This window comes from Psammomys obesus, unplaced genomic scaffold (assembly GCF_907164565.1).
Source record: "Psammomys obesus unplaced genomic scaffold, mPsaObe1.curated_primary_1811, whole genome shotgun sequence".
Classification (NCBI taxonomy): Eukaryota; Metazoa; Chordata; class Mammalia; order Rodentia; family Muridae; genus Psammomys; species Psammomys obesus.
Window position 1 is genome coordinate 7,719,888 of NW_026596166.1, and position 25,831 is coordinate 7,745,718.

The window sequence follows — 25,831 nt, forward strand, 5'->3', positions numbered from 1 at the left end:
GAAGAAGAAGAAGAAGAAGAAGAAGAAGAAGAAGAAGAAGAAGAAGAAGAAGAAGAAGAAAGAAGAAGAAGAAAACAAAACAAAAAAACTTCATACTGGAGGAAGATTTTTGCAAAGTAAATGCCTAATAAAAGACTTATATCCAAAATATCTACAAAGAGTTATTAAAATTCAATAATGTAAAAATAATGGAACTCAATCAAAAAGATCTGAAGAGTCACCATATGAAGAAGATATGCAAATGGTAAAAGACACCAAAACACATGCTGTTGTCAGTGGATGGCAGATTAAAACAATAAGGGCCCTCGAGATGCTTCAGAAGGCACCGGCCACCAACCTCACGGAATAGGAGAACCGACTGCAAGCAGATGACCTCTGCTCTCCCACAACTTGGCCCCCACAATGGCTAAAATCCAAACTACTGACAGTCAGCGCTGCCTTGGATATAAAGATCATGGCTTGCAGGAATTCAAGGTGGAGCGGCCACTTTGAAAAGCTAAGCATGGTTCATGCATGCAATTCAGCAATTGCAGTCCTAGTCAGCTACAAAACAAACCAACCTACCAACTAACCAACAAACTAACAACAACAGCAAAACCCCCTGTCAAAAGTGAAAACAACAGCAAAACCATTTAAAAGGATGTCCTTATGAAAGAGAAACACAGGACAAGGATGCCGATAGCAGCTCTATTACCACGGCTGAAACTTGGAAGCATCCAAGATGCCTTTCAGCAGGCAAATGGACAAAGACACGATGGTGCATTGCACACAGCGGAGCATGAGGCAGTGCTGAGAAGAAATGAATCTGCAAACTACGAAAAGGTGTTAGAAGAAGCTCAGGAGTTTATTGCTGATTGAAAGGAACTAACTGAGAAGACCACCTGATGATGCTTCCAGCGGTGGTGTGTTGAAATGACAAAACACTGAAGACAGTATTGCATTAGTCAAGTTCTATTGCTGTAACGAAACATAACCAAGACTGAGCCCTTATAAAGAAGGGTTTGTTTAGCTTACAGTTTTAGAGCTTCAAGGACATGGGTCCAACACCTCTTGGGCTCTGGTGAGGGCGCTTTTGGCTGTGTCACAGGATGGATGGTATCATGGAAAGAGAACAAGGGATGAGAGGGGGAGGTCATATAGCCATACAGGAAGAGCCAGGAGCAGGGGGGAGGGAAGGAGGGAGGGAAGGAGAGAGAGAGAGAGAGTCTTTTATTTTTATTTTGAGACAAGGTCTCACTGTGCATCCATGTCTGTCCTAGAACTCACTGTGTAGACCAGGCTGGCCTGGAATTCACAGGGATCCGCCTGCCTCTGCTTCTAAGTGCTAAGACTAAAGACGTGCATTACTATGCCCAGCAGAGAGACTCTTCTTTTAATTTTTATTTTATTTTTATTAATTATGGTTTATTCACTTTGTACCCCAGCTGTAGCTCCTCTCCCTTCCCCTCCCTGTCCTACCCTTCCTCCTCCTCTTTTAAAGCACTGTCCTTTCAAGGGACTGTACTTTCTCATTCTGTGAGACAATTGTTACTACATTTTAGAGTAGCACCCCAAAGAACTACTCACCTCCCACTAGACCCTGGCTCTCCTCCCTCCCTCCCTCCCTCCCTCCCTCCCTCCCTCCCTCCCTCCCCTCCTTCTTCCCTCCCTCCCTCCCTCCCCTCCTTCTTCCCTCCCTCCCTCCCTCTTTGGAGACAGGGATCTCACTTTGTGGCTTCAGCTGTCCTGGAACTCACTCTGCAGACCACCAGGCTGGCTTCTAACAGAGATCACCCTGCCTCTCTGCCTCTGGAGTGCTGGGATCAAAGGCATGTGCCACCACCACCCAGCTTAGACCCTACTTCTTAATACCACCATACTGGGACCAAGCCTTTGAGACTGTGGTTCGGGAAGCTTTTTCTTCTGTTTGTGTTCTGTGTGTATGGATGTGTTTCTGTGTGTGTGCAGGCCAGAGTGGCCTTCATTAATTGGTCTCTTAATTAATTGTTTTTTGAGACAGGGGTTCTCACTGAACCTAGAGCTCACACTTTCGGCCATCCACAAAATCCAAGTATACTGCTGTGTCCACTTCTCAGTGCTGGGATTACAGGAACAAGCCACCATGCTCTGGCTCCTACCTGACAGAACGGTCCACATTCTTTTATTCTGTCACCTGGGCAGTCTTCCCAGCTTCAAGTTTTTTGTAGGCGCTAGTTTTTAAACTGCTTTATTTGGGGTTCCTAAAGCCTCTACTTTCCTTCCAAGACCCCAACCCTAGGTGGGTGAGAAAGAAGGATAGAAGGGAAATGGGACATAGACCTCCTTAGAACTAGTTCCTGCTGATTAGGGTCGTCGGGTTCTTTTGGGGCAATACCAATCTAGTCATCAGTAGTCCAGGTAAACAGGCACCTTCTTTCAACATCCGTGTCCTCAAAGGCTTCTCTCCATCTCCTCCAACCCACCACCCTTCTGTCTCTCTGCATTCTCATATTTATACTTTCCCAGAACCTCCTCAGAATTCCACTAACTTCAGCTGGCAAAGATCACGTGCCTCTCTGAGTCACACGAAGCAATTATCAGCCGTGGACAAACTAAAAGCAATTCCATATCCCATTTTTGTTTTGGGATTAAAACAAAAACATATTTGCATACCATAACTAAGTTTTTAAAGCTTCTACTGCAAGTTTTGGAGAACTTTAGACTTTAAGAATTTTTTACTTTGGGTATTTCAACATTTTACAAAACTGCAAGAGGAATGAGGGGACTGTGAGTGAAGAAAGAGTGACAGCATAGATCGTAGGTATAGAAGTACAAAGTCCTAGAGAAAAATATAATCAACAAGCTCTTCTCAGTCTCTGTCTGTCCATCTGTCTATCTGTGTCTGTCTCTGTCCCTCTCTCCTTTGTGTCTCTCATTCTCTTTCTGTCTTTCTCTGTGTTTTTCCCTCTCTCTTTCTGAGCCAGGGATTTTCTGGGTATCACTGGCTATCCTAGAACTCAGTCTGTACTCAAGGCTGGCCTGAACTCAGAGATCTGCCTGCTTCTGCCTCCTGAGTGCTGGGATTAAAGGCATACTCCACCACAGCCTGTCCACAAAGCAGTTTTCAAACAGATAGGAAGAAAACTTTTTTCCAACAGTACTCATTAAACTCAATGTTCCAAACAGCCCTATAAACTAAGTGTTATGAATTCAGAATTATACAGTCATACTAGTTTTTCATTTTTTTATGTATGTGATTGTTTTTGTCTGCATGTATGTGTGTGTGTACCGTACGTGTGCCTGGTGCCTACAAAGGCCAGAAGAGGGCTGTGGATTTCCTGGTAACTGGAGTTTCAGATGGTGATTTTCAGCTCAATGACTCCAAAAGAGGGAGGCTTAGCTGAAGGGCAGAGCGTGTTCTCTGTCTGTCTGTCTCTCTCAAAGCTACCTTCTTCCCCCTCCTTCTCTTTTTCTTCCTCTTCTTCCTTCTTAGCTGCCGCTGCAAGAAGCTTCTTCTGCTCTATCCTCCCACCATGAGGACATTTTACCTCACCTCAGGTCCAAAGCAATGCTCTTAGGACTGAAACCTCCAAAACCACAAGCCAGAAAAAAATCTTCCCTTCTCTAAGCTACTTATGTATTTTATTACAACAATCGAAAGCTAACACAGTTCCTTATATCATCCTCAGGACTTTTCTGTTCTTTTCCAGATCAGCCCAAACTTAATTGTGTGAATTAGGGCTGGAGAGAGATGGCTCAGCAGTTAGGAGTGCTTACTGCTCTTGCAGAGGACCTGGGTTCATTTCCCAGCATCCACTCAGTGGCTCACAAACAACTGTAAGTTCAGTTCCAGTGACTCTGATGCCCTCTTCTGACCTCTTCAGGCACAGTATGTATGCCATGCACAGACAAACATGCAAACAAATCACTCATATACATAAAATAATTTTAAAAATGCTCACTCAATAATTAATCACTTGATAGCTAAATCCATTAATTTAGCAACTCTGAAATTCAAATCACCTCCCAATGTCAACCTCACCTGGGGATCAAGTCTTCAGTTTGTTTGACTTTGGACAGGTTCCTAACGGGAACCACCATGCCTATTTGGATCCATTCAAGCCATTCAAGAGGAACGGATGGCTGAAGATCTCAGAGCAGAGTTATCTAAGTCAGAAGTTGAATGATGGCATAAAAGATACGTGGCAATCTGACTCCGCACTGTGCCCTAACCACTGAACAGTGTCTTAACAGCTCAGTCCAGTGGAGATACCAAGCCAGACATGCAGGAAATTGAAATGTTTCCATCAGCCACATTAAAAAAAAATGTTATAAGAAACAGGTAGCATTAACTTGCAAGTACATTTCACTTAGCCAAATGGAACAAAATAATATTTGAATGTTTGCTGAAGAAAAGCAGTTGTTACTGTTGGAGCTGGGGATGGGACACAGAACCTTCCACGCACTAGACGATAACCTGCCTCTGAGCTCTAACCTCGGCATCAGTATGAACAGTATCAGGAGTGGTGTAAAGAGCAACTTGAAGTCCTTTTTGCTGTAGAAAGACAATAAAAACTAGTTAGAATTTTAGCACCCCCCAGCAAACTTCCTGTTTGTTTGTCTTTCAAAACAGGGTTTCTTCTCTGGGTAGCCTTGGCTGCCTTGGACTCACACTGTAGACCAGGCCGGCCTTGAACTCACAGAGATCCACCCGCCTCTGCTTCTCTGAGCGCTGGGATTATAGATGTGAGCCGCTATGCCCGGCTCCCAGCAAACTTCTTACCCATCAATCCTGAATTGCTACAAGTGGCTGCCAGCTGCTGTACGAGTACGAATTGTCCAGCACACGCATTGCAGACGCACAGGGCAACGGAGGTCAGTAACAAGCCTGGCTAACATCTGCCTGCAAGGCTCCTACTTACACACGTGTTGTTGGAGTTCCCCACATTTCAAAAGGATGTTCTATCGCCGTGCTGCATCCCCAGCGCCGCCTTGAGCTGCAGCTTTACGTGACTCTAGTTGATATAATAAGGATCATGTTTATAGATTTGCTGTTATTATTTTTCTCGTGGATCTATGATGTGGGGTTGTGATTTTATTACTATCAACTTGATTTATACCCAGTAGTGACAGGCAGGCTAGGAAGAGTTCCTTCACCCTAAGCAGTTAGAGAAAGTTAGTTAGAGAAAGAAAGACGGACAAAGGAGAAGAACACGGAGGCAGGTATGGGTATGAAATGTTAACCAAGGGTGGTCCAGGCCAGGAGAAGCGGTGATGTGGGCCATCTGAACATCCCCAAACAGTGCCTTTCCTGACCTTACGTAGGGGTTAGAGGTAATCCTGAAGGGGATCTTCCCTCTGATAACCTAAACTCAGTGGCAGAAAGAAGTGATTGCTTGAAATCACACTCCTTCATCCATTCATTCCTCTGGGGAGAGGGGCAGAAGCTTGGAGTCCCTTGCCTTCCATCTTGTGGTCCTCGGGATCGATCCCAGGTTATCAGGCAAGATCTTTAATCCACCAAGCCCCCCTCCCATCCCCAGCCCCCAAAGTGATTATTTTTAAGGAAATCAAAAGGGTGTCACCATATTGTAACGACCACATCCTTTCAAGATGATAGCAAAAATCATTTTAGATTATGTTCTGTTTTTCTAGATAACGCATGCCTTGTCTCTGGATTTCGAGGGGTAAATGGGATGGCTTGCTTTTGCCCTGTAAACGTCTGTGCTGGTCTGTTTTCATTTTGCCAAATGATCTGAACGGAAGCAATCTTTTATAACGGTCGCGGCACACTCAGTGTTTTTGAAAGCCTCGTAACCGTTTAGATTCCCATGTCATTATCAGTGAACGGTGGCTCTTCTCGTAGTATTGAAGCATGGGGCTTCTATGAAGTGTCCTTAGCATCCACTCACAAATAGGGCAATCTATTGTCCTGTCCACTAGGTAACTGCTCAGACTTAAAAATACTCTGAAACATTAGCAATCGGGAAAGAAACACAAACGCGTATCAGCTGGGTCCTGAAGAGGGGAGCCCAAGGGGCAGCGGACGAGACAGACTGTTGTGGAAACATGGGTAGGGAGGGGTTTGGACGTCTGACTTGCAGTACTCTGGAGCCCCAAGATGATTGTCAGCTTAGAGACACCGTGGAGGGGCTGCCGAGATGGTGCAGCCGACGAAGGCGCCTGCTTTGCGAGCCTGGTGATATGAGTTTGGTTCCGGGACTTGAGAGTACCAACTGGGCAGGCCTGGAATGGAGTCTTGAGGTTACAGCCTCCCAGCATGCTCCAGGGACTATTCTGGATGACAGTCCTGGCTACGATATGTGGATTTTCAACAAAAGGTTGTGTTACTGCCTAGAGGTCCTGCTAGTTTTTTGTTTGCTTGTTTGTTTTATGTTGGTCTTTTGAGACAGTTTCTCTGAGTAGTCTTGGCTATCCTGGAACTCACTCTGTACTTCACGCTAGCCTCAAACTCACAGAGATCCACCTGCCCCTGCCTCCCAGCTCTGCTGGTTGTTTTTTTTTTGTTGTTGTTGTTGTTGTTGTTTTTTTTTTACTAATAGGTTTGGGCTTAAAAATAAGATTTGGGATCAAAGAGAGAAATCGAACTACTTACCCACAGTGTAATACAATCAGATAAGTAACAGATTTGCTTTCAAAAATTCAGAGTTTTTTCTACATTAAAAAACTTTAAACTGTTTCTTGCCTAGCTCCATCTTTACAGTTCATGTCTCAGCTTCAGCCCTGCTCCTTATCCATCCCCTTTCTCATCAGTCAGGACCAACCATTGCACAGGCTTTTCTTAGAAGCCTTTGGGGCTTGTTCTGAAGTAGAGAGGGTCCTCAGCTTCCCTCAGAGCCAGCCTTACAGAATGAGAGTCAGTAATGGTCTCTACTGCCGTACTTTACTTGAGATATAAAATAGCCATGGGTCCTTCATTTTCTTGGGATAGCTGCTAAGTCCACCTCTCTTTTAGACCAGCCTTACCTCTGCTGAAGGTCATAGAATTTGAGAAGAAACCTAGAGACATCATCTGTTGCGGCTGAGACAGGACATGGTGAGAAAGCACGTGGGGAAGGATGTCAACAGTGCTACCTTAACAAGGAGATACAAATTAAATCACATGTTAACAAAGAGATACAAATTAAATCACAGAATTCCAGTGGTGACTCACAGTGACTCCAGAAAGCAATTTGGTATTTCAGGCAGGATGTTCTTTCTGTTTTCTTCCTTTTTTTTTTTTTTAAGTGGGAAGGACAGAGTGAGGGGAAATCAATTTAATGTTTTACATTAAGGTGAATTAATTCAGAATTACTTTTTCTTGTGTTTGCAGTTTGATTTAACAAACGCGTAAGAGAATGTTTATTTGATAGACTCTCTACCACTCCCAGCCGGAAGCACCAGCACTCTGGACTCTTCCTGGTTTCTTTTATAGCCTTGGCTCTGAAGCCCTGTGTTCTCTCTGTCCTGGTGGGCAGACTTCTGGGTATGACCTCATCTGCTTTCAATGTTTTTCTCTCATTTCGGCCTTGGGAGGTCGAACACGCCATCATGCAGTAATGGACCTCACCTGGTGCCTGCCTGAGGCGCTCTGCTTCTCTCAGAATTATGGGTTTGTTTTGCTTTAGGCCCCCATATTGACGCAGAGGCTAGGTCTCTGCAAGTAGTGAGGGAGAGAGCGTGTGGTGAGAACTGCAGTAAGTGTAGGGGTTGGGGCTAAGGAAAAGATGAAGAGTTAAAACAGCAGAGCCAGAACACTGAGGAGGAAGAGGATTCGGCATGAGGTGACCAAGCAGACGGGCTATGACAGACAAGCTTTGGGCCAGTGACAGCAGGCTGGCTGTTCCCCCAGTTCAGTGCCCTTGAAGGAATCTGTTAGACACCATTGCATTTTATATGTTGCTGCTTCTAATACCGCTAACTTATAATAGACTAGATTGTAAGGGAGGATGGCGTCCGAGAAGAGATTCCCCGCTTACGTTAGGAGAGAGACCCCAAACCGTCTCTCAGACAAGCAAAGGCAGCTGCTTCTGTACCAGCTGTGAAAGGAAGCTTAACATAACCGCAAGGTCTGAGGCAGCAGCAGCTGCCGGTGACAAGCAAAGTAGCCGGTCGAGGTGATGAACAATTGGAAGCAAAGGTCCAGGGGGGTCAGTTTCTATTTAGGCAACATGGCGCTGATATGAACACCCGGTATAAGTTAGCTGTGGTTGATACTGCATATTTGGGAGCCTGCGAGTCAGCACAAAATAGCAGTTGCCAGGGGCCTGAGAGCGTGTGACTCCGTATAAATACGGCCCTGAGGCCTGAGGCCTTCCGCCTGCCTGGGAGTGTCTTGCTGTAGGTCTGTGGGCCTACCTCCATGAGGCCCGCATTCTAGTTGGTGTGGGTGCCAGTGCCCACCTGTTCGTAGCCTGTGCACATCAGGGCGTGCCTGGGTGCCTGCCACCAGCTGCCTAAGGAGCAGCCCTGGTCTGGAGTGAGTCAAGTATATCTTATCAGTCTAAACCTCCTCAAATTCTCCTCAATCTCCGGTAACCCTCCTTCTTTCTGGACAACAGAGCTTGGACCTCATAACAGTTAACATCAGAAGTCAAAGATGGTTAAAAAAAAAATGGGATTTCAACCAAACTGGGAGGGCCGTGCGGAAACATATCTTACCACTGAGCCACACGACCTAAGCCACAGCTTAACTACTGAAGAGGCATTGATCATAAGGTTAATAATTTACAAATTATACATGGAAATTTTCTCTAATTTCAGGATTTCATTTGCTCAGTTGTTCCCTGCAGCTTGAAACCGCTGTTTCTTGTTTGTGCTTCTAGAATTTATTTATTTGTTTAGATATGAGCAAACAGAAGGTCTTATTTCCTGAACTTAAAATAAAATGCTGACACCTTTTAATTTTTACTTGTTTCCCTGGCAATCAATAGCCGTACCTTATATTCATTCTTGATAAAATACATTATTTTTAAAATTCTGTTTTGAACTTTAGCTCATTTGGAATAAAATTTCTTGAAATGAAACTTAATGATTCTAGCCATCCTTTAATTATTATGATCATTTAGTTCATTTATTCTGCAGATATCTATTGCCTTTTTCCTGTTGGAAAGAGTCTACACTCAATTTTGGGAAGATTACAGAGACTGTAAATCTCAGCCTTAAAGACTTATATAGTAGGAGATGACAGATACGAAGCTAAATGACTAGATACGAAGCTAAATGACTAGAAGACACACTTTAAATTCCACGGTAGTTCACACAAAGGGGAGCTTAAAACTCATGGATCAAAGAGGAAAATGGCCTCTGAGCGGAGCCTGGAGAGTGGAGCATGGGCACCTACCTGGGTGGGGTCAACTGGGGAAAGTAATAAACATTCTAGGCTTTACCCCTACCATCCTGCTTCTCCTCCTCCTCTAGCCTGGGCAGGCTTTGAACTTGCGATGCTCCTGCCACAGCCCTCGAGGGGTTACAGGTCACAGGCTTGTTCTACCTCCCGAGGTTGCCTCTTCCTTATGACCCTTCCCGTGACCCATGATATGACGCGGGTCACATGTTTTACACTTTCCATCAAAGGGTACAGAAAACAGCTCCTCTCTTGTCAATTCAACATTTTCTGGAAAGGGCTGCCCCAGTTTCTAGCGCCCTATGGGTTGGGAGGTTGGGATTCGCTACTCTCAGCCCTTCTGGAAATACGCTGAAGGGGAGGAGGCAGTTTCCTAAAGGTGCTGCTACCAAATGAAGGTAGGAAAGGGGTGTGGTACACACACAAAACACGTGACTGAAGAGCAGGAGGCATCCACGGAACCGTTTAAGCACTTCCTCATTCTGAACCGCCAAGCCTGAACTGGCAGGCTGTGGGAGTTGCGTCTCAGGCGCCTTGCTTGCCTCACCCCTATTCTGGCCCTGTGTTGAGGGAAGGGCGATGCTCCTGAGAGCAAGAGCCGAGAGCCAGAGCCGAGAGCCAACCCGAGTCTAAGAGATAGGAGGACATGTAGGCTGCTACACAGTGAAGCCTGGTGGGAAACAGGATGACAGAAGGAAGAGCCTCCAAGGGCAGCTAGCATTTCTAACTTTATCATTTACGTATTTGCTCAGGTTTATTTTGAGACAAGGTCTCATGTAGTCTTATGGTCTCAAACTTGCTATTTAGCTAAAGGCTGACCTTGAACTTCTGACTTGCCTGCCTCCACTGTTAGGACTATAGGTGTGTGCTACCACCTTCTTTAAATTTAAAAAGAAATATTTATGATATCTGAATTAAAAAAAAAATCAGTTCTTTATCTATTTACTTTATTGCAAAGGATTGAAGGATGCTTGGCTCCCTTCCAACAAAAATAATTTTCTACTAGCCTTCTAGTGATGTCTGAATTGCTGTCATTAGTGTCGGGGGTATTGAATTAAAGGATTATCTCCTCACAGTTTAGTAAGGACAACCCCAGCGCCCCATCTGTAGGTAATTCATTAAGCTTTTAGCAGTTATTTGTATGCTGGTGTGAATTGGATTTTCTGTGTGTGTGTGTGTGTGTGTGTGTGTTTTCCCATGACAACTGAAAATAGACTGTATTAAAGGGAAGATGAAGAACACAGAGTTTTTGATGGTCTGAGCTGGAATATGCAAAGAAGTTAGGTGGATGCCATTTTTATCCTGGGTCTAGCTTTCCGTGAACAACTTAAACTCTCCCTTCTTCCACCAACAAGTCTTTTTGTTGTGATGGTTTCTATGGGAGAGTTTCACTGAGTATAGCCAGGGGTGGCCTTGAACTCCTAATCTCCCTGCCTCCACCTCTCCAGTTGTGGGATTACAAAGCATGTGACACCCTGGAATCTTTTTTTTTTTTTCTTTCCTTCTCTTTTCTTTTTTTGTTTTTGTTTGTTTCTCTATGTAGCCTTGGCTATCCTGGAACTCACTCTGTAGACCAGGCTGGTCTCTGAATCATTTTTAAAAACAGGTTTTCAGTAGAGCTCTGTTAAAAACTTTCCTGGAAAATACATCATCTTGGGAAATAAAAAAGGAGAATGGGCTTGGCGTCAGGGTCTGTTTTCATTAGGGTTTAAGATCCCTCATCTGTATCAGCCTCTTTTGAGACCCCTAAACAATTCCTGGTACTGTATTCACACCATCATGCAGTTTTTGAAAATTTGCTTTTTTTTTTTTTTTAAGTGATTTACTACAGTAGACAATTTCCTCTTCCACTCTCCCTCTATTTGGCCTTTTCCCGGCTGATGCTGGAATAACTGTGGTCCCTGGAGGGAAGGAAGGGATAATTTGGTTTAGTGGCGTAGGTTTTTATGGTTTGCTGTCACTTCTGAGGAAAGCTGCTAGCTGCTGCCGAGCGGAACACTTTACAGGAATATGCCCAATGCCCAGCGTGTGTTTATGTTGCGATAGGAGCGTCGACAGTCATCGACCACAAGCTCACCGATGATCATTGTCCCTGTAAAGATTGTTTCAGCTGGGTCACGGTTCAAGGAAACTCGAAGCATCATGAACTGCTACTGCTCAGATATGAAAGAAATGTCATTGAGGCTTTCAAGAAAAAAATGTATGCCAGTCTAAAATATAATATACTAACTTAGCAATAATAAACTAAGACGACGACAAAGGTGTTTCTAAACTGCCAATAAGAAGCACTTAAGGCAATTCACCTTGAAAACCTAATTACCTTTCTGTTTGAAGTTGACTGTCAAATCCTTACCAAATAAAGAAATCATCTGGAGCAGAAAGGAAAAGCAGGGCAAAGCTAAAGGTGTGAAGGGCACTTAGTGAAATGATTTTGTTATTTGTCTGGATTTTGTAGTTTATTTGCTAGACGAAAAACATTGTAATGCCTATGATTTTTTTTTTTTTTATCGTCTGTTTTTTTTGTGCAAATGTGAAATACAGCACATAGCCTACTGTGTCTATCGTATTTTGAGGGCATATGCGTGGGGTAGCACACGCCACAGTTTCTTTTATTAAGTTTTATTTTTACTTAAGTCGGTGTGTGCTTGACTTAAGGAGCCTGGGGAGGCCCGAAGAGAAGCTCAGATCCTCTGGGACGGTGGGTGTTTGGCAGTCGCCCTGTGTGGGTTCTGGGAAGTCAGCTCCAGTCCTCTTCTGAAGGAGCAAGTGCTCTTAAGCACCGAGCCATCTCCCTAGCTCCCTTTTCATTCTTTTATAGATGTGTGATATTCTGTGATATGGCTTTACTCCATTCTGTTTAGGTAGTTTATTAGCTGATGAGAATTTGGGCATTTTCTGTTTCTGGTTTTTCTGAAGCGTGGGATCTTCATGGGCATTTCCTTTTAAATTGTCATTTCTTTCCATTCTACTATTCAGTTCTGTACTCATAATTTAGGGCGTTTTCTCTGCCTCTCTTTCTGTCTCTCTGTGTCTCTGTCTCTGTGTGTGTGCGTTGCTGGGGATTGAACTTTGGCTTTGGGCCTGCTAGTCAAGCACTGTACCACTGAGCCACACTCTGAACACTGTATATTTACCTATAAAGTTGGGTCATGTGACGCTGACCAGGACCTCTTTGAAGAGTTCTGTGTAAATGGTAAGTAGCTCTAGATAGAAAATATGATGTTTCATGAACACGGATATATCCATTGTCGCCATGTTACGGCCAAGATACTGGGTTCTTCTCCCAGGCAAAGTAAACAGGAGCTATTTTGATGCTAAGGGCAATATCAGCTTGCCTGGAGTGTTGTTCAATGGCAGAGCAGGCGCTAAACATACTTGAGGCAGTATGCTCAATGTCCAGTGTCAGAAAAGTACACATAAAAGTCAGCAACATTTCCATTACGTAGAAGGTGACTGTTAAAATCAACTTTTGAAGCCAGTTGTGGTGGTACATGCCTGTAATCCAAACTAGGAAAACCCAGACAGGACATCACCGTTTCTCAGTCAGCCTGAATTACACAGCAAGTCTCTGTCAAAACAAAAGTAAACCCCATTAAAAATTTCTGTATTATGTTTTTATTTATCTGTTTTGTTGGGGGGGGGGTGCTGCTCATCAGGTTGTGTATGAGGGCTCAGAGGAAAAATGAAGAAGTTGGTTCTGTCCTTCTTCCATGCAGCTTCTAGAGCTTGGGTCCTGGGTGTGGAACTCAGGTCTTCAGGTATAGCCACAAGTGCTTTAACCCGCTGAGCCATCTTGTTGGCCCCAACTCCATCCTTAAATGGGAGCCTAGGGCCTTCAAGGAGGATCAGCGTTTAAAGGTGACCTGAATTCCATCTCCCAAATCCACAGAAAGGTAGAAAGAGAGAACTGACTTCACAAGGTTGTCTGCTGACATATGCACCACGCTGTATGTGCAACACGCGGATACATACATGCACCATACATGCACACAATGAAACTAGCTTTAAAAGGGAGCTTATGTAGCATTTCTTTGCTTTGACACTCAACCAGGAGAAGTGAGGCAAAGACTCAATCTTTCAGCATCTGTTATGTGAGGTGCCCTGAGAGATTCTCCCCATGCCTCACTCACAGAGGTAAAGCCTGAGAGTTGAATGACTTGTGCAGCTTCATAATGATTGGCCATTTCAGACAAGGTTGGTTGAATCTGCCTTGTCAGGTCCCGAGCCGCAGCTACAGACCGCTTAAATGTGTTTTCTTTCCGCTGTTGGTGTTTTTTCAACTTGGCTCTCAAACAGTCACAATTACCTGCAAAAAAAAAATATTTTTTTGAAAAGAAATGTTCTAGTATGCATGCATATGTCTTTAGTTGAAAAAAAAAAAATTTAATGACCACAGATCTGTAGAAAGCCAGGAGTATACCCAATACAATAAAATATGTTTGAATGGTGCTTAGTTTAGACAATTATTAGTAATATCCTAAATATCTGAAAAGGTTTGACATGCAAAAAAAAAAAAAAAAACCTAGTTTATCACTATCCAAACTGTTCATGTACCAAATTGATATGTGTCACCTAACACTAGGTATCTGATTTCATGGTTAGAAAATTCAAGTCTAGGAGCTGGAGAAATGTCTCAGTGGTTAAGAGCACTCGCTGCTCGGGCAGGGGGCCCAGATTCAGTTCCCAGCACCCACATGGTGGCTCAAAAACACCCATAATTCCAGTTCCAGGAAATCCAATCAATGCCCTTCTCTAACCTCTGTAGGCTGAAGGCACACAGGTGGTGCACATACATACATGAAAAAAAAATCTAAAAGAAAAAATTCACATCTAATCAGTTTATTGAGAAAAACAAACATTAAATCAGTATTCTCATGCTGCAAATTGACAGATCCAGGCTAAAATTATTTTCCAGGAGATAGCCTTATATATTTTTTATCAGAATTTGAAATTATACAGTTCACTGGCTTCTGTTCATTAAATTTTAAAGTTGAATGAGCTTGTTATCGGGCAGATTTTTCATAAGGCTTTTGTGAGCTAAGGTTTCCATGAATCCTCTGTTTGTATTCCATCTTAAATTAGTCTAAGCACGGGAGTGAGGTATCAATCTCTGTTTTGAAAATGGATGCTTAGTCTGTGATTCTGTTTGTGTATTACTGTTTTATTTGTGGGTCAAGACTGGAATGGGAGGATAAAAGAGACAAGAAGAAGAGGGGGCAGACAAGAGAGAGGAAAGAAGAGAGGGTGCACTCTCCTGTTATAATAGAAATAGCCTAGGAAGTTGATCCATAGTAAAACTTTCTTTTTTGTGGTGGTGCTGCAGGCTGGGGCATCCAAGACCAAGGCCAAGCAGATTCTTGTCTGGGGAGGGACGCCTGTCTGGAGTAGTAAAACAGTATCTTTCTGGTATCTCCCTATGGTAAGAGAGATCCTTTCACCTGCCCTCTCATTTTTTCGTTTTTGTTTTTATTTGTATACTTATTGCAACTGTTCAATACGCGGCAGCAAAATGTCTCCTTGAAGTGATTCTTTTCAGCATTTGAACAAAGGTTCTGTGTGGGCTAATTAATGGTAAGCCTGCTGAGAGGCCGAAGAGAAATCTGTTCCAGGGAGAATTTCATAACAGATAATAAATAATGGGGAAGCCATAGGCCAACCAACTCAAGAGCTGGCCCAGGTCGCATTCCCATAGGTGTTGTCAGAGTCTGGAGTGGGGCCAGTGAGCTGCTTGCTCTTCTTTCTCCTACTCCTTAGCTCTCTGCATCTCTGCCAGGTGGCTAAAGGGACAGTGTACAAGGCAGGGGACCAGTGCTGGACCGGTCTTCCTCTGTGGGTAGCTCCAGACCCAGCCATGGTCCTTACAGACTCCGGCCTCCAGGCTTAGCCTGACGAAGGAATAAATACCCAGGAAAGTATACACACATTTCACTTCCACGATCCTCCCTTTCCTACGCCTAAAGACAGTTGTTTTTGTCTTTTGAATTCAGAAAATTTCCCAAAGTTCCTATTGCTGATTCATACAGAAACTGTTCCAGAGGGTTAGGGTCCGTCATGGCAAGAACGTGGCATCAGGCCAGAAGTTGTGGCACTGGAGAAGCTGAGAGCTTACATCTGATCACAGGCAGAGAGAGCTCTCTGGAGCTCTTCAGCAAAGGCACCCAGCACCCATTCATTTACGGTCTTACCCATCAACACGCTTGGGGTGTAAGTCTTACCGCAAAGGGGCATGGCATTCGAAGCAGGCAGTTCTTTGTGTCAATTCCATCGTCCCATTATAGACAAAAATATCAGAAATTTCCTTTTCAGGTTTTGAAAGTGTTAACACCTGAGAAATTTTGAGACCCGAGTCTTACTGTTTGGGAAAGCGCGTTGCGTGAAGATCGTTCTCATGTTCTGAACTCTAAACCACAAAATTCCAAGGAAAAAAAAGGGGGGGGTGTTTAAAAAAACCCACATACTTGGAGTGTCACACCTTCCAAAATCATCCCAAAGATCCGAAAAGTAATAGCCGACACCCAAGCCTGGAGGATTGAGACGAACTGGGGGTCGGCTCTTCTGAGTCATCTCTGCTCGTTCAACTGCATTCCTAGGGAAAGCGGCGTAGAACAGACCGGACGCAGTATTTTTAAAAATATTTATTGAGCACCTATTGCTCAGGGTAGAACAAAGAGGTATAAGGCCCAAGCCTTGCCCTTTAGGGGCTTACATTCTCCTCTGAAAGGGGGAAAGAAATCAAACAGAAATAAAAGAATGCTTAAAAACATTATAAGCACGAAGGGAGAAGCCCCAACTGACTCGAGAGATCTGGAGGAGGGGGTGTGTGTGTGAGCCTGTTTGGATTGACAGATGAGCGGTCAGGGATCGGGCAGACGAGCCTGAGGGGACACGGTGCTGCGGTGAGAGGGTCTCTTAACTGAGACCTCGCTCGGCTCACAACCCTTTGTCTCGGGAGATGGAGGGGAAGGGAAACCAAACCACTTGCTCGTCTCAAGGTAGAGCTGGTCTAAAACGTCTGGGGATAGTAGGCAAGGCAGGGTGGAGCCTGAGGAAGCAGCGGTTTCCTCAAAGAAGACTGTGTGTCCCCTGGTCTGCCAGGCCCAAGCGCGGGCGCTTTGGGTGATGGCACCGCCTCCCTCTCTCTGCACTCAACCTCGGCGTCTGCAAACCGGGTTCCCGGACTGCGGCAGCAGCTCGGTGTAGCCGGAGGCCCAGGCCGGACCGGCTCAGCTCAGGCCTTAACTGGCCGCAGCGGCTGGAGCGGCCTACACTGTCGGGAGGACGGCGGCGTCCGCGCCCCCGGGAGCGCAGCGCGGCCCGGGGGAGGCGGGGACACCCTCGGGGGGCCTCCGCCCTCGCCGGGGGTTTTGTTCAGCAGGGTCCCCGGCTTTGGGGACGCTCGTGCCCCGGAGCCGGCGGAGCAATGGGCAGGGCCGGCTGGAGGCCTCCGCTCCGCGCGCTCCCCGGGATGCCGCGCGCTGGCCGCGGGTGCTTGGAGCGCGCTTTCCGCACCGACCCGGCGGGCCGAGCCGGGGAGGGTGGACCGGGCCGCCCCCTCGGGGAGACCCACGCGTCCGCGTACCGGCCCTGCCGGGGGGGTCGGGGGAGGCCTCGGGGGCGCGCGCCGAGCTCCGGGGGACGCGCCCGGGCCAGCGCGCGGACAATGACCGGGTCTCCCCTCGCCGCCCGCCCCCTCGCAGCCCGCGGGCAAAGCCATTAGCCATTCAGGCCGACAAAGCCCGGCGGCCCCGTGCTTTGTCCCTCGGGGGGCCCCCGGGCCGCTGTCATTAGCCCTGATTACGCTGAGCCGCCTGACAGCCCCGAGGACCCCCGTTCCCCGCCGCCCGCCTCACAATGGGAGCGGAAATCGGCCGCGTTGGGGTCCCGGCTGAATAGAGCCAGAAGCTGAGGCTCCCCTCCGCCCGCCCCATTCACCGGCTCTTCGGATACAATATTTTTTTCTTTTCCTTTCGGTGAAAATTGGAGAGAGAGAACGAGGTCAAGGAAGACTTTGCCGGAGCTCTTTGCCTGTCATTTGTTTAATGTAAACAAAGAGCAAGCCCTCCCCCCCACCCTCAGTCTGGGCTCCCCTCCCCTCTTCCCGCTGGATTTTTATAAACAAACTGGTGTGGGAGAGAAGGGGAGCTTTGGGGGTGGCAGGGGACTAGGTGGTTGCGGTAGAGGCCGGGGTGGGGGGAGCCAAGCATTCGGGGAGCTTTTGGGGGTTTTTGGAAATGGTGAGAAGCCAAAGGAGAGCCGAGCTGAGGCTGAATTAAAAATCCTGGCCTCGGTCAGGTCTGTTGAAATGTAAAAAGGCTTCTCTTTTCGTCTGTGCTGGACTAATTGCTTTTGAGGAAATTGTGGAGAATTGAAGAAAGGAAACCTTCTGGGTGGACAGTTTTCCTCAACTCAGGACCTTTATGGAGCCTTTCTACTGCCTCGAATTTAACGCTCTGCAGGCCAGGATAAGATTGATATAAAAAATTTAAAGAAAATCTTTAGAATACATGTTTATGGGAGGATTCAGGTGATTAAGTAAGTCTCCGGATATCTAGGCTAATTTCCAACCTGGGGGTCATTTGGAAGAATTGATTACTCACAAAGCGTCACCAGATTTCAGGTAAACATACAAAAACATCCTTCAAACAATGTTACTGCCCTAAGATTCCAACATGAAATGAGATGAACAAGTCTCCACCTTATAGCTACTTCAAATACAATTCTTGGACAGCTTGTTAATTTAGGTAAAGGATATATCTTCATTCAAAAGCCTTCACCAATGCAGATAGAAAAAAAAAAAATCCTTCACTATTTGGCCTTATATTTTCCTGCAAGTATCATTAAACATTATTTTGTACAGAGAAAGCTTAGTTCCTGCAAACCTTACTCTATTTTCTGGAGAGCAGGGTAGATGTTTTCTTCTGCTTTCAGACATCATTTGAATTGACAAGTAGGCTGGGATTTTTTTTTAGAGTCTCAAATTCTTTTACATCATTTCAGTAATTAGTTCCTTCCTCCCCCACCTCCCTCAACCTAAAAATAAAAGATAAGTCCATGCTTTTAATCCCAACATTTGGGAGGTAGAGGCAGGCAGAGGATCTCTGTGAGTTCAAGACCAGCCTGATCTACACAGAAAAACCCTGAATTGAAAGGGGGAAAGAAAGATAAATTTGCCAATAAACTCCTCCAGGTTCTAGATCATCCCATAGTTGAAATGAGGTGGAGCTGGATTTTAAGATCAAGAGCCATGAAATTTTCATTGGTGTGCAATCTACTGGGCAGATTCTGCTGGGCTGGTTCTAGGCTTGGGTGCAGCAAGATTTGGGATTTGTTGTTGCTTTTGAAACACAGTCTCACTGTGTAGCCGTGGCTGGCCTGGAACTCGCTGTGTAGACCAGGCTGACTTCAGACCTACAGAGGTCAGCCAGCCTCTGCCTCCTGATTGCCAAGACTAGAGCCATAACGCTACCAATAACCAACGGTACAAAATCAAGTAGACCCTCAATTGCAGGCCCCTAGCACTGGTCGCTCACATGACCTAGAGAATGAACCCTTTCTTAAAATTTACACTCTTGGTGGGTTCCCCCCCCTCCAGACTTCCCCTTGGCATCCAAAGAGCTACCAGAGGCTTTAGGAAGAAAGGGAAGGACCTTTACCATAGAAATCTCTCATGGGCCACCCAAGTGCATTTGTTTGATTTGGGAATTACCTATTTCATCACAAAGTTCCCTAGACCTATCCATCTAGTGCTTTTTGTTGTTGTTATGAGTTTTAATTTTCAAGAATTTGCCAGATAAGGAACATTTGTACACATTCATAAAGCCCAAAGTAGCCAGCTCTGTTTAAATGACATAGAAACAAACAAAAATAAACCCTTACTCATGGTCCTGAGCTTCCAGTTGCCATTTGACCACCTAGTACCTTCCAGGACTTCAGTTTTCATTTGTTTGGTGCTTTAGCCTTTTTTGCCTTCAGAAATGTTAGCAGCCATCTGACCCACGGAGCACCTTCCGAGAACAGAATTAAAAGGGTTCTAACTGGGAGAAGTCCAGCCCAAGTGACTCAAAGATCAATGTCAAATTTCAGACTGTGCAATCCATTTCCCTCGGAAAAAACAACATCTTAGGTAATCTAGATATCATTTACTTTCTTAATGCAAAAGTGGCAGATTGTGTGTGTGTGTGTGTGTGTATGAGTGTTCATGCAGACGTGTATATAGAAAGAACAATTACATGCTAAGAATATTTCATATTTTAACTAAGGCTATTCCCAAGAAAATGAAGTCCTTGATGAATTGTTTCATGTTAAATGCAGAGCATTGATTTAGGAAATGACTGTCATTTCTCTGCAGCGTCTCTTTATCGGCGGCATATAACCTGCATATTGTCTTCTGTCTTAGCGTTTCTCTTGTTAAAAAATCATTTACTCGAGTAAAGCCCACTTCTGAAGCAGGAGGATGCTAGATTATTTACTGACAACCTCTCCTGTCTTCTTTTCTCTTAATAAGAGCTCAGTTCCACACGCGCTGCACACCCACCTTGAATGACCACCGAGTGCCCTCCGCTTGTGAATGGGAGGGGCTTCAAACAGAATGGAAACACCTTTTATTATCAAGTTCCCCGTGTCTTCGCGTTTTTGTAAAACGGGATTCCTTACCCGAGTCTAGGATTTGTCTTCTCAAATTGTTCTTGCAAGTCACTAACACTTCATAAAAATGATTAATTAATTAATTCACGATCCGCGCGGTGACTATAAAGCGGTACTGTAGGTAGGATGCTTGGGTTCCGAATTCCAGGTTTTAATACGGCAATGTGTCTGTGTTTATGGATATGTCTACATACATTTTTACAGGGTACAATGTGGCAGGTGCTCAGCCGCCTATCAGCGGTTGTTTAAAAACATATGCCGAGAGATAGCGAAGGATATAGAGAAGTCGGGCAGGCCGCTTGGATCAGATTCCATCTCTATGCCTGGGAAAGGGAAAAAGAGTGATTTTTTTTTTTTTTTAATGAGATAGCCGTTCCCTTAGTTAAGAAAGGTTATCCACCAAGTTGTTTTATTATTTGGCTTCTTCACACAGAATGCGTGAGCTTGCATTCCAAACAGCAAGTTCTCCAAGCTACAGAGAAACCTAACGCGGAAGTCTTTTAAATAAGTAAATAAACAGCATATATATATGTTTTGTTTTGTTTTTTTTTTAAAAGAAACCTTCGAAGCAAAAGTTATACATATATATAATAGCGTCCTTTCGACGTGAAATACCCACAGGGGACTCAAGGGCGGGCGCTCAGCTTGCAGGAACGTTCCAAGGGGGTCTCTGCAGCCAGATCCTTCAGAAAAAGCGCTGCGAGGGCCGAGGAGCGGCGGTGGTCAGGCCTCGCCGCGGGCCCCGGCGCCGGCTGGCAAACAGGGCCACTTAGGCCCGCGGGTCCCCGGCCGCAGCCTCCGCCGGTGTTGCTAGCCGGCCTCGCCCTCTCTTCTCTGATTTCGTGTGTCTCGATTTTACACTGGATTCCGTTGCTGAGCGGACGAGTGTGCAGCTCAGATGTCGCACTCGCTGTCGCTGGACGTGATGGAGATGGCCGACGTGGCCGCTTTGCTCGACAGGCTGGCGGCCGGGCTGGAGGCGACGCCCAACACCTCCGGCGCGCCGTCTCCCTCCGAGCGCAGCACCCTCACCGGGCCCTGGGACAGAACCTGCTGCTGGAGTCTGCGAGGGAAGGAGAGGGCGCGAATCAGAGCGAGACACCCAGCTGCCACGCCGGCTCCCTCTGCTCCGCGGGTCTGCCCGCAGCTCCCGGGGGCAAGACTCTCCTCCTCAGACCTCCACAAAGCGGGGAAGGCGAGGCGGAGGGGTTTGGACCGCTGCACAGCTGCTCCTCTGCCTTGCTCTCCCTCATGCCCTGTCTCGGCTCACCACGAATTCCGCCTTAGCCTCCCCCAAAGCTTCCTATGTTGTCACCCACCGTCCGGAGATTTGCTGGAGAACTGTCAGGAAAATGCAAAGCGGGAGAGAGAAGGCTTTGGGGCGTGGATTCTTTTCCTAAGGGTATGTGTGCCCAGGCTTCATGCTGGAATCTGCTGTATTCCAGCTAAAGAAAAAGGAAGGAAGGAAGGAAGGAAGGAAGGAAGGAAGGAAGGAAGGAAGGAAGGAAGGAAGGAAGGAAGGAAGGAAGGAAGGAAGGAAGGAAGGAAGGAAGGGAAGGAAGGAGAAAGAAAGAAAGAAAGAAAGAAAGAAAGAAGGAAGGAAAGATGGAAGGAAAGAAAGAAAGAAAGAAAGAAAGAAAGAAAGAAAGAAAGAAAGAAAGAAAGAAAGAAATGCTGCCTGGAGGTTGCAGGTTGCACGGCGAGCTCGGGCCTGGGATGTAAAATCCACCCTCTGGAGAATGAAAAAAACGTGGCCCGGGACGAGCCTTCTGCCTCGCAGTATCTGAGACCCTCGAAAACGAAAACCTTTTTTTCAGAGCACGGGGAGGAATGCCGCCGGGATTTAAAAATCGTGCTAACTAGATAAGAGCCTGGGTCCGCGCTAGCAAAAATTAGCTTTGGGCCTCTGGATGTTTGATTGATCCTGAGCTTTTCATCTCTTCTCTCTCCCCATGCACCCCCAACTCCAGTGACCCGTACAGCTGCTGCAAACGCCATGAACCAGATAGAAAGTGGGGAGCCGGGAGTTGGCACGGGAATCCAGAACCCAAGACTGCATCCCCAACTACCCCCAGACGCCGGGGAAGGGCGCCGCCCGGGAAAGCCTCTCCCGCCCCATCCCGACGGCGCCCCACGCCCGGAGGGCCTCGCGGTTCTGACCTGTTTTTGGCTGCGGCCGCTCGGTCTCTTTGCCGGCGGTTTTTGAACCAGTTGCCCACCTGCGTGGGGGTGAGTCCGGTGGCCTGGGCGAGCTCGCGCTTCTTGCTGGGGTTGGGGTAGGGGTCCTGGAGGTACCACTCCCGCAGCAGGTGCCGCGTGCGCTCCTTGAAGCAGTGCGTCTTCTGCTCGCCGTCCCAGATGGTGCGCGGCAGCGGGAACTTCTTCCTCACCCGGTACTTGTCCACCGGCCCCAGCGGCCGTCCGCGCAGCTTCTCCGCCTCCTGGTAGTGCGCTTCCAGCCACAGCGCCTGCAGCTTGGCGTGCGATTCCTTCGTGAACTTGTGGTTTTCCAGGATGTGGTAGAGCTCGCGGTAGTTGCCGCCGTGGAAGGCCACGATGGCCCTGGCGCGCAGCACCGATTCATTCTTGTTGAGGGCCTCGCAGGCCGCCGGGGCCACGGGCAGCGACCACAGGAAGCGACCCAGGCGTTCCACGTCGCCGCTCTCCTCCAGGGTCTCGCATACCCCGGCTACCTGCTGGGGGCTGAAGTTCAGGATGGGCAGCTGGAACATGGAGCTGCTGCGCGGGCGCCCAGGGGCAGGACGCGCAGCGGATGCCCGCGGGGCCGGGAGGGTGCGGCTGGGGGTTGCCGGATGGGGGTGGGGAGAGCCTTCCCGCCTGGAGAGGGCTGCGGGGTCGGCCTCGGCTAGGGCTTGCTCAGCCAGGGCCCTCCAGCCAGCCAGCCAGACCGCGCCGCTAACTGGGGGTGGGCGGGTTGGAGCCGCGGGCGCCGCGGGGACCCCCTGTCTGTCACCCGGCCGCTCTGCCAATCAAGGCGGCGGCTAGCGCGCCCCGGCCATTTCAGCACCTCCCCGGACTCGACAGCGCCCGCGGTTTGCAAGGAGCCTGCTCGGGGTTTTTGCTGAACCTGGAGGAGGACAAAAAAAAAAAAAAAAAAAGAGAGAGAGAGAGAGAGAGAGAGAGAGAGGTAGGAGTGGCTGGCGCAGAGGCGAAAACCGAACCGCGGCGGCTCGCCCTCCCGGCTCCCCCTCCTCGGCCCCTCCCTCCCGGTTCCCCACCGGAGGGGCGGGAGGCTGCAGGAATTCACTCTGGGGGGCGATGCCGTGCCTGGGTCGGAGGGGCTCCAGAGGACAAAAGAGGACTAGGAAAGCAAACCCTCCCAGGGCTCACAAGTTTAAACGTGGCGGAGCGGGCAAACCCCGCGGCGAGTTCACGCGCCGAAGGGACAGGGAGGGAAATGGGTCTTTCCCCCCCCCCACCTCCTAGGCACCCATTCCTGCCTGTCTGCCACTTACCTCTTTTGCGTGGGCAGCAAATCTGGAAGACAAGGAGCAGGACCAGAGATCTCTAGAGGAGGTCAGTTTGCACTCTAACTCCCTTCCAAGGCTTCCCGAAACTGTCTCAAAGGGCGGCAAGGACTCACGCTTGAGGAGTAGGTGCTAACCACCAAGAAAGGTCTGGGTAGGGGTAGCGCTAGGAAAGGTGGCTGCAGGGGCTTCTGACCCAAATAAAGTTATACTTCATGGTGCCCCCCTCTCTAGTTCAGTGGGCTGAATAAGTGCGCGGCGGCCACATCTGGAGGGAGAAGTCACCCGTAGGTCAGCACAGCAACTGAAAAAGCCACCTCAGAGATCTTTATGAGAACATAGATTCGCTCCTTCTCACCGCAGGCTGATCTTACCTCCTCTGCCTAGAGCATTCAACCACTGGCGTGGGGGTGGAATCTTGGCTTTTTATTTATTTTTCTTCTCTTTAAGATCAGAACCAGTTCAGTGACAGCAAGACAGAGAAAGGAGGGAGGTGGCAAGGTAGAGCCACGGAGCACTGACCCCTCCCGCAGAGAGCATGGGCCTTTTTTTTTGGCACTCTGCCTTCTGGCCAATAGATTGGATTGGCAACATGTATTGATTGCCAATTGACATCCACATCATACCGCTTTCTGAGGCTTCCGTCGAGGAAACCACGATCTCATGCGGGCCTTTTGATGGGGCTTATTATTATTTGGTGGAAAGGAAATACTGGGGAAAGGCGTCCAAGAAAATCAGACGACGAGGTTCACCTCGGAACTGGGCCTGTCTGCCTTTTCTTTAGTATCAAGTACACTTTGTACGCCGCGTGTACAGATTGGGTAAATCAGAAGGCAGATAGATAGCACAGATGGCTGGATGTGTCGGGTCAGATCACGCCACGCCTGAGTGCAGGGTAAAGCTCATTCTGACGGAAAACCCTGATATTATTTTCACAGATCTTCACAGTTCACTCGGAAAAGAAAAAAAAAAAGTAGCAGAGGGGAAGGGGCGGGAAAAGCCCTGCGGCCATTTACATCATTTCTGCGAGCTTGCTGGCTTCAACCAAGACGCTTTTCTTTCCGAAGAGCTCATTTTCCTGAAGTGCGACTGGGTAGGGGCAAAACGGGGAGGGTGGTGAGCGTAGGGAGAGCGCGCAGGCCTTCTTTGCCTTGGGGCGGCTTCGGAATCAGCCCCAGGGACAAATTTTAGTGAGAAACGCCGCGTGCTGCGGTTCTCGACCCCTTGGGGGAGGAGAATCCGTGGCGCAGATGAAAACAGGGGCCTTGAGGTCAAAGCGGGGGATCAAGGAGGACTGCAGAAAAACAGCCGCTTTCCCTTCTGGCCAGGGCTGGGAAAAGCGCCCTAGCTCTTTTTGGGGGGTTGGGGGAATTTTTCTCTTTTCGCACAGTGGCAGAATGGCTTCACCTCCTCCCTGCATCTTGGAAACGGGGCTGCGATTCCAGCTAGACCTACAGCCGCCCCCAGGCCCAGTGCAGACCAACAGTGCCAGGATCTCCCCACCCGCCCCCAGCACTGTTTGATAGCCACAAGTTTAAACGCCGCAGGTTGCAGGGCAGGGACCACGGGGCCTGACTTTTACCTTTAACCTTTGTGAGCAATTCTTTTTCAGTTTCTGAGCCAAGACGCCCCATCCGGGAAACGGTAATATATATCCTGTTGCCCGCTTCTTGAGCAATAGCTCCATATATATATATATCTCCTCATATATATATATATATCTCCTCATATATATATATATCTCCTCATATATATATATATCTCCTCATATATATATATATATATATATATATATATATATATATATATATATGAGGACACTTTGACCTTTGCGCCTTTGAGGTCCCAGAGGGAAGCTGGGTCCCGGCTGGCCGCGGGACCAAACTCCAAGAAGGTGCAGACGGAGCATGGCAGAAGCCTGGTTACCGCGTGGGAGGACAGTGGAGGTTCAGCTCTGGGGCGAGAGATCAGATCTTTAGCCCTCGCCAGGGACTTAATTTAAGTTTGTTAAATCAAATGAAATAAACAAGCCTAAGGCGCTTCGGAATCACCTGTCCGTTCATGGGCTTCACCTGAAGAAAAACTGGGTGAGATAAGGGGGCCATGTCCCCATCCCAGGGAATGAGGGGCGATGCTTGTGTGGGCATCTTAGCAATGACCTCGGCTGTGCAAAAAAAAAAAAAAAAAAAAAACAACTGACCCGCACCCGCAGCTCTCACCCCACCTGCAAGCCGCTCAGAGCCTGCCTCTGCCAGGCAGAAAGCCGCACCTTTATTCCTAATTTTGAGAAATGAAAGGTGTTAAAAGCAAGCAAACAAACAAAACCAATCTGATGGCGTTGTGACAATTCTCTAGTAACACCCCCTTCACTCTCCACTTTTGTTAATTTTATTTT

At 47.4% G+C, this 25,831-nt stretch overlaps 1 protein-coding gene across 1 annotated transcript; it reads right to left on the bottom strand.

Moving 5' to 3' along the window:
- Positions 1 to 19,972: 19,972 nt before the first annotated feature.
- Six6 (SIX homeobox 6) lies at positions 19,973 to 22,938 on the bottom strand. Its single transcript, XM_055595418.1, has 2 exons — positions 22,109 to 22,938; positions 19,973 to 21,011 (listed from the first exon to the last, which is right to left on the bottom strand). The coding sequence occupies exons 1-2, from the start codon at positions 22,678 to 22,680 to the stop codon at positions 20,843 to 20,845; spliced, it is 741 nt and encodes a 246-aa protein (XP_055451393.1). The 5' UTR covers positions 22,681 to 22,938; the 3' UTR covers positions 19,973 to 20,842.
- Between the last annotated feature and the right edge of the window lie 2,893 nt (positions 22,939 to 25,831).

Excerpts from the sequence above, each read along its gene's own strand:
- Six6 (XM_055595418.1), bottom strand. The coding sequence starts at position 22,680 with ATGTTCCAGCTGCCCATCCTGAACTTCAGCCCCCAGCAGGTAGCCGGG. Across the intron at positions 21,012-22,108 it reads GCGGCCGCAGCCAAAAACAG|ACTCCAGCAGCAGGTTCTGT; the intron begins GTCAGAACCGCG and ends CTTCCCTCGCAG.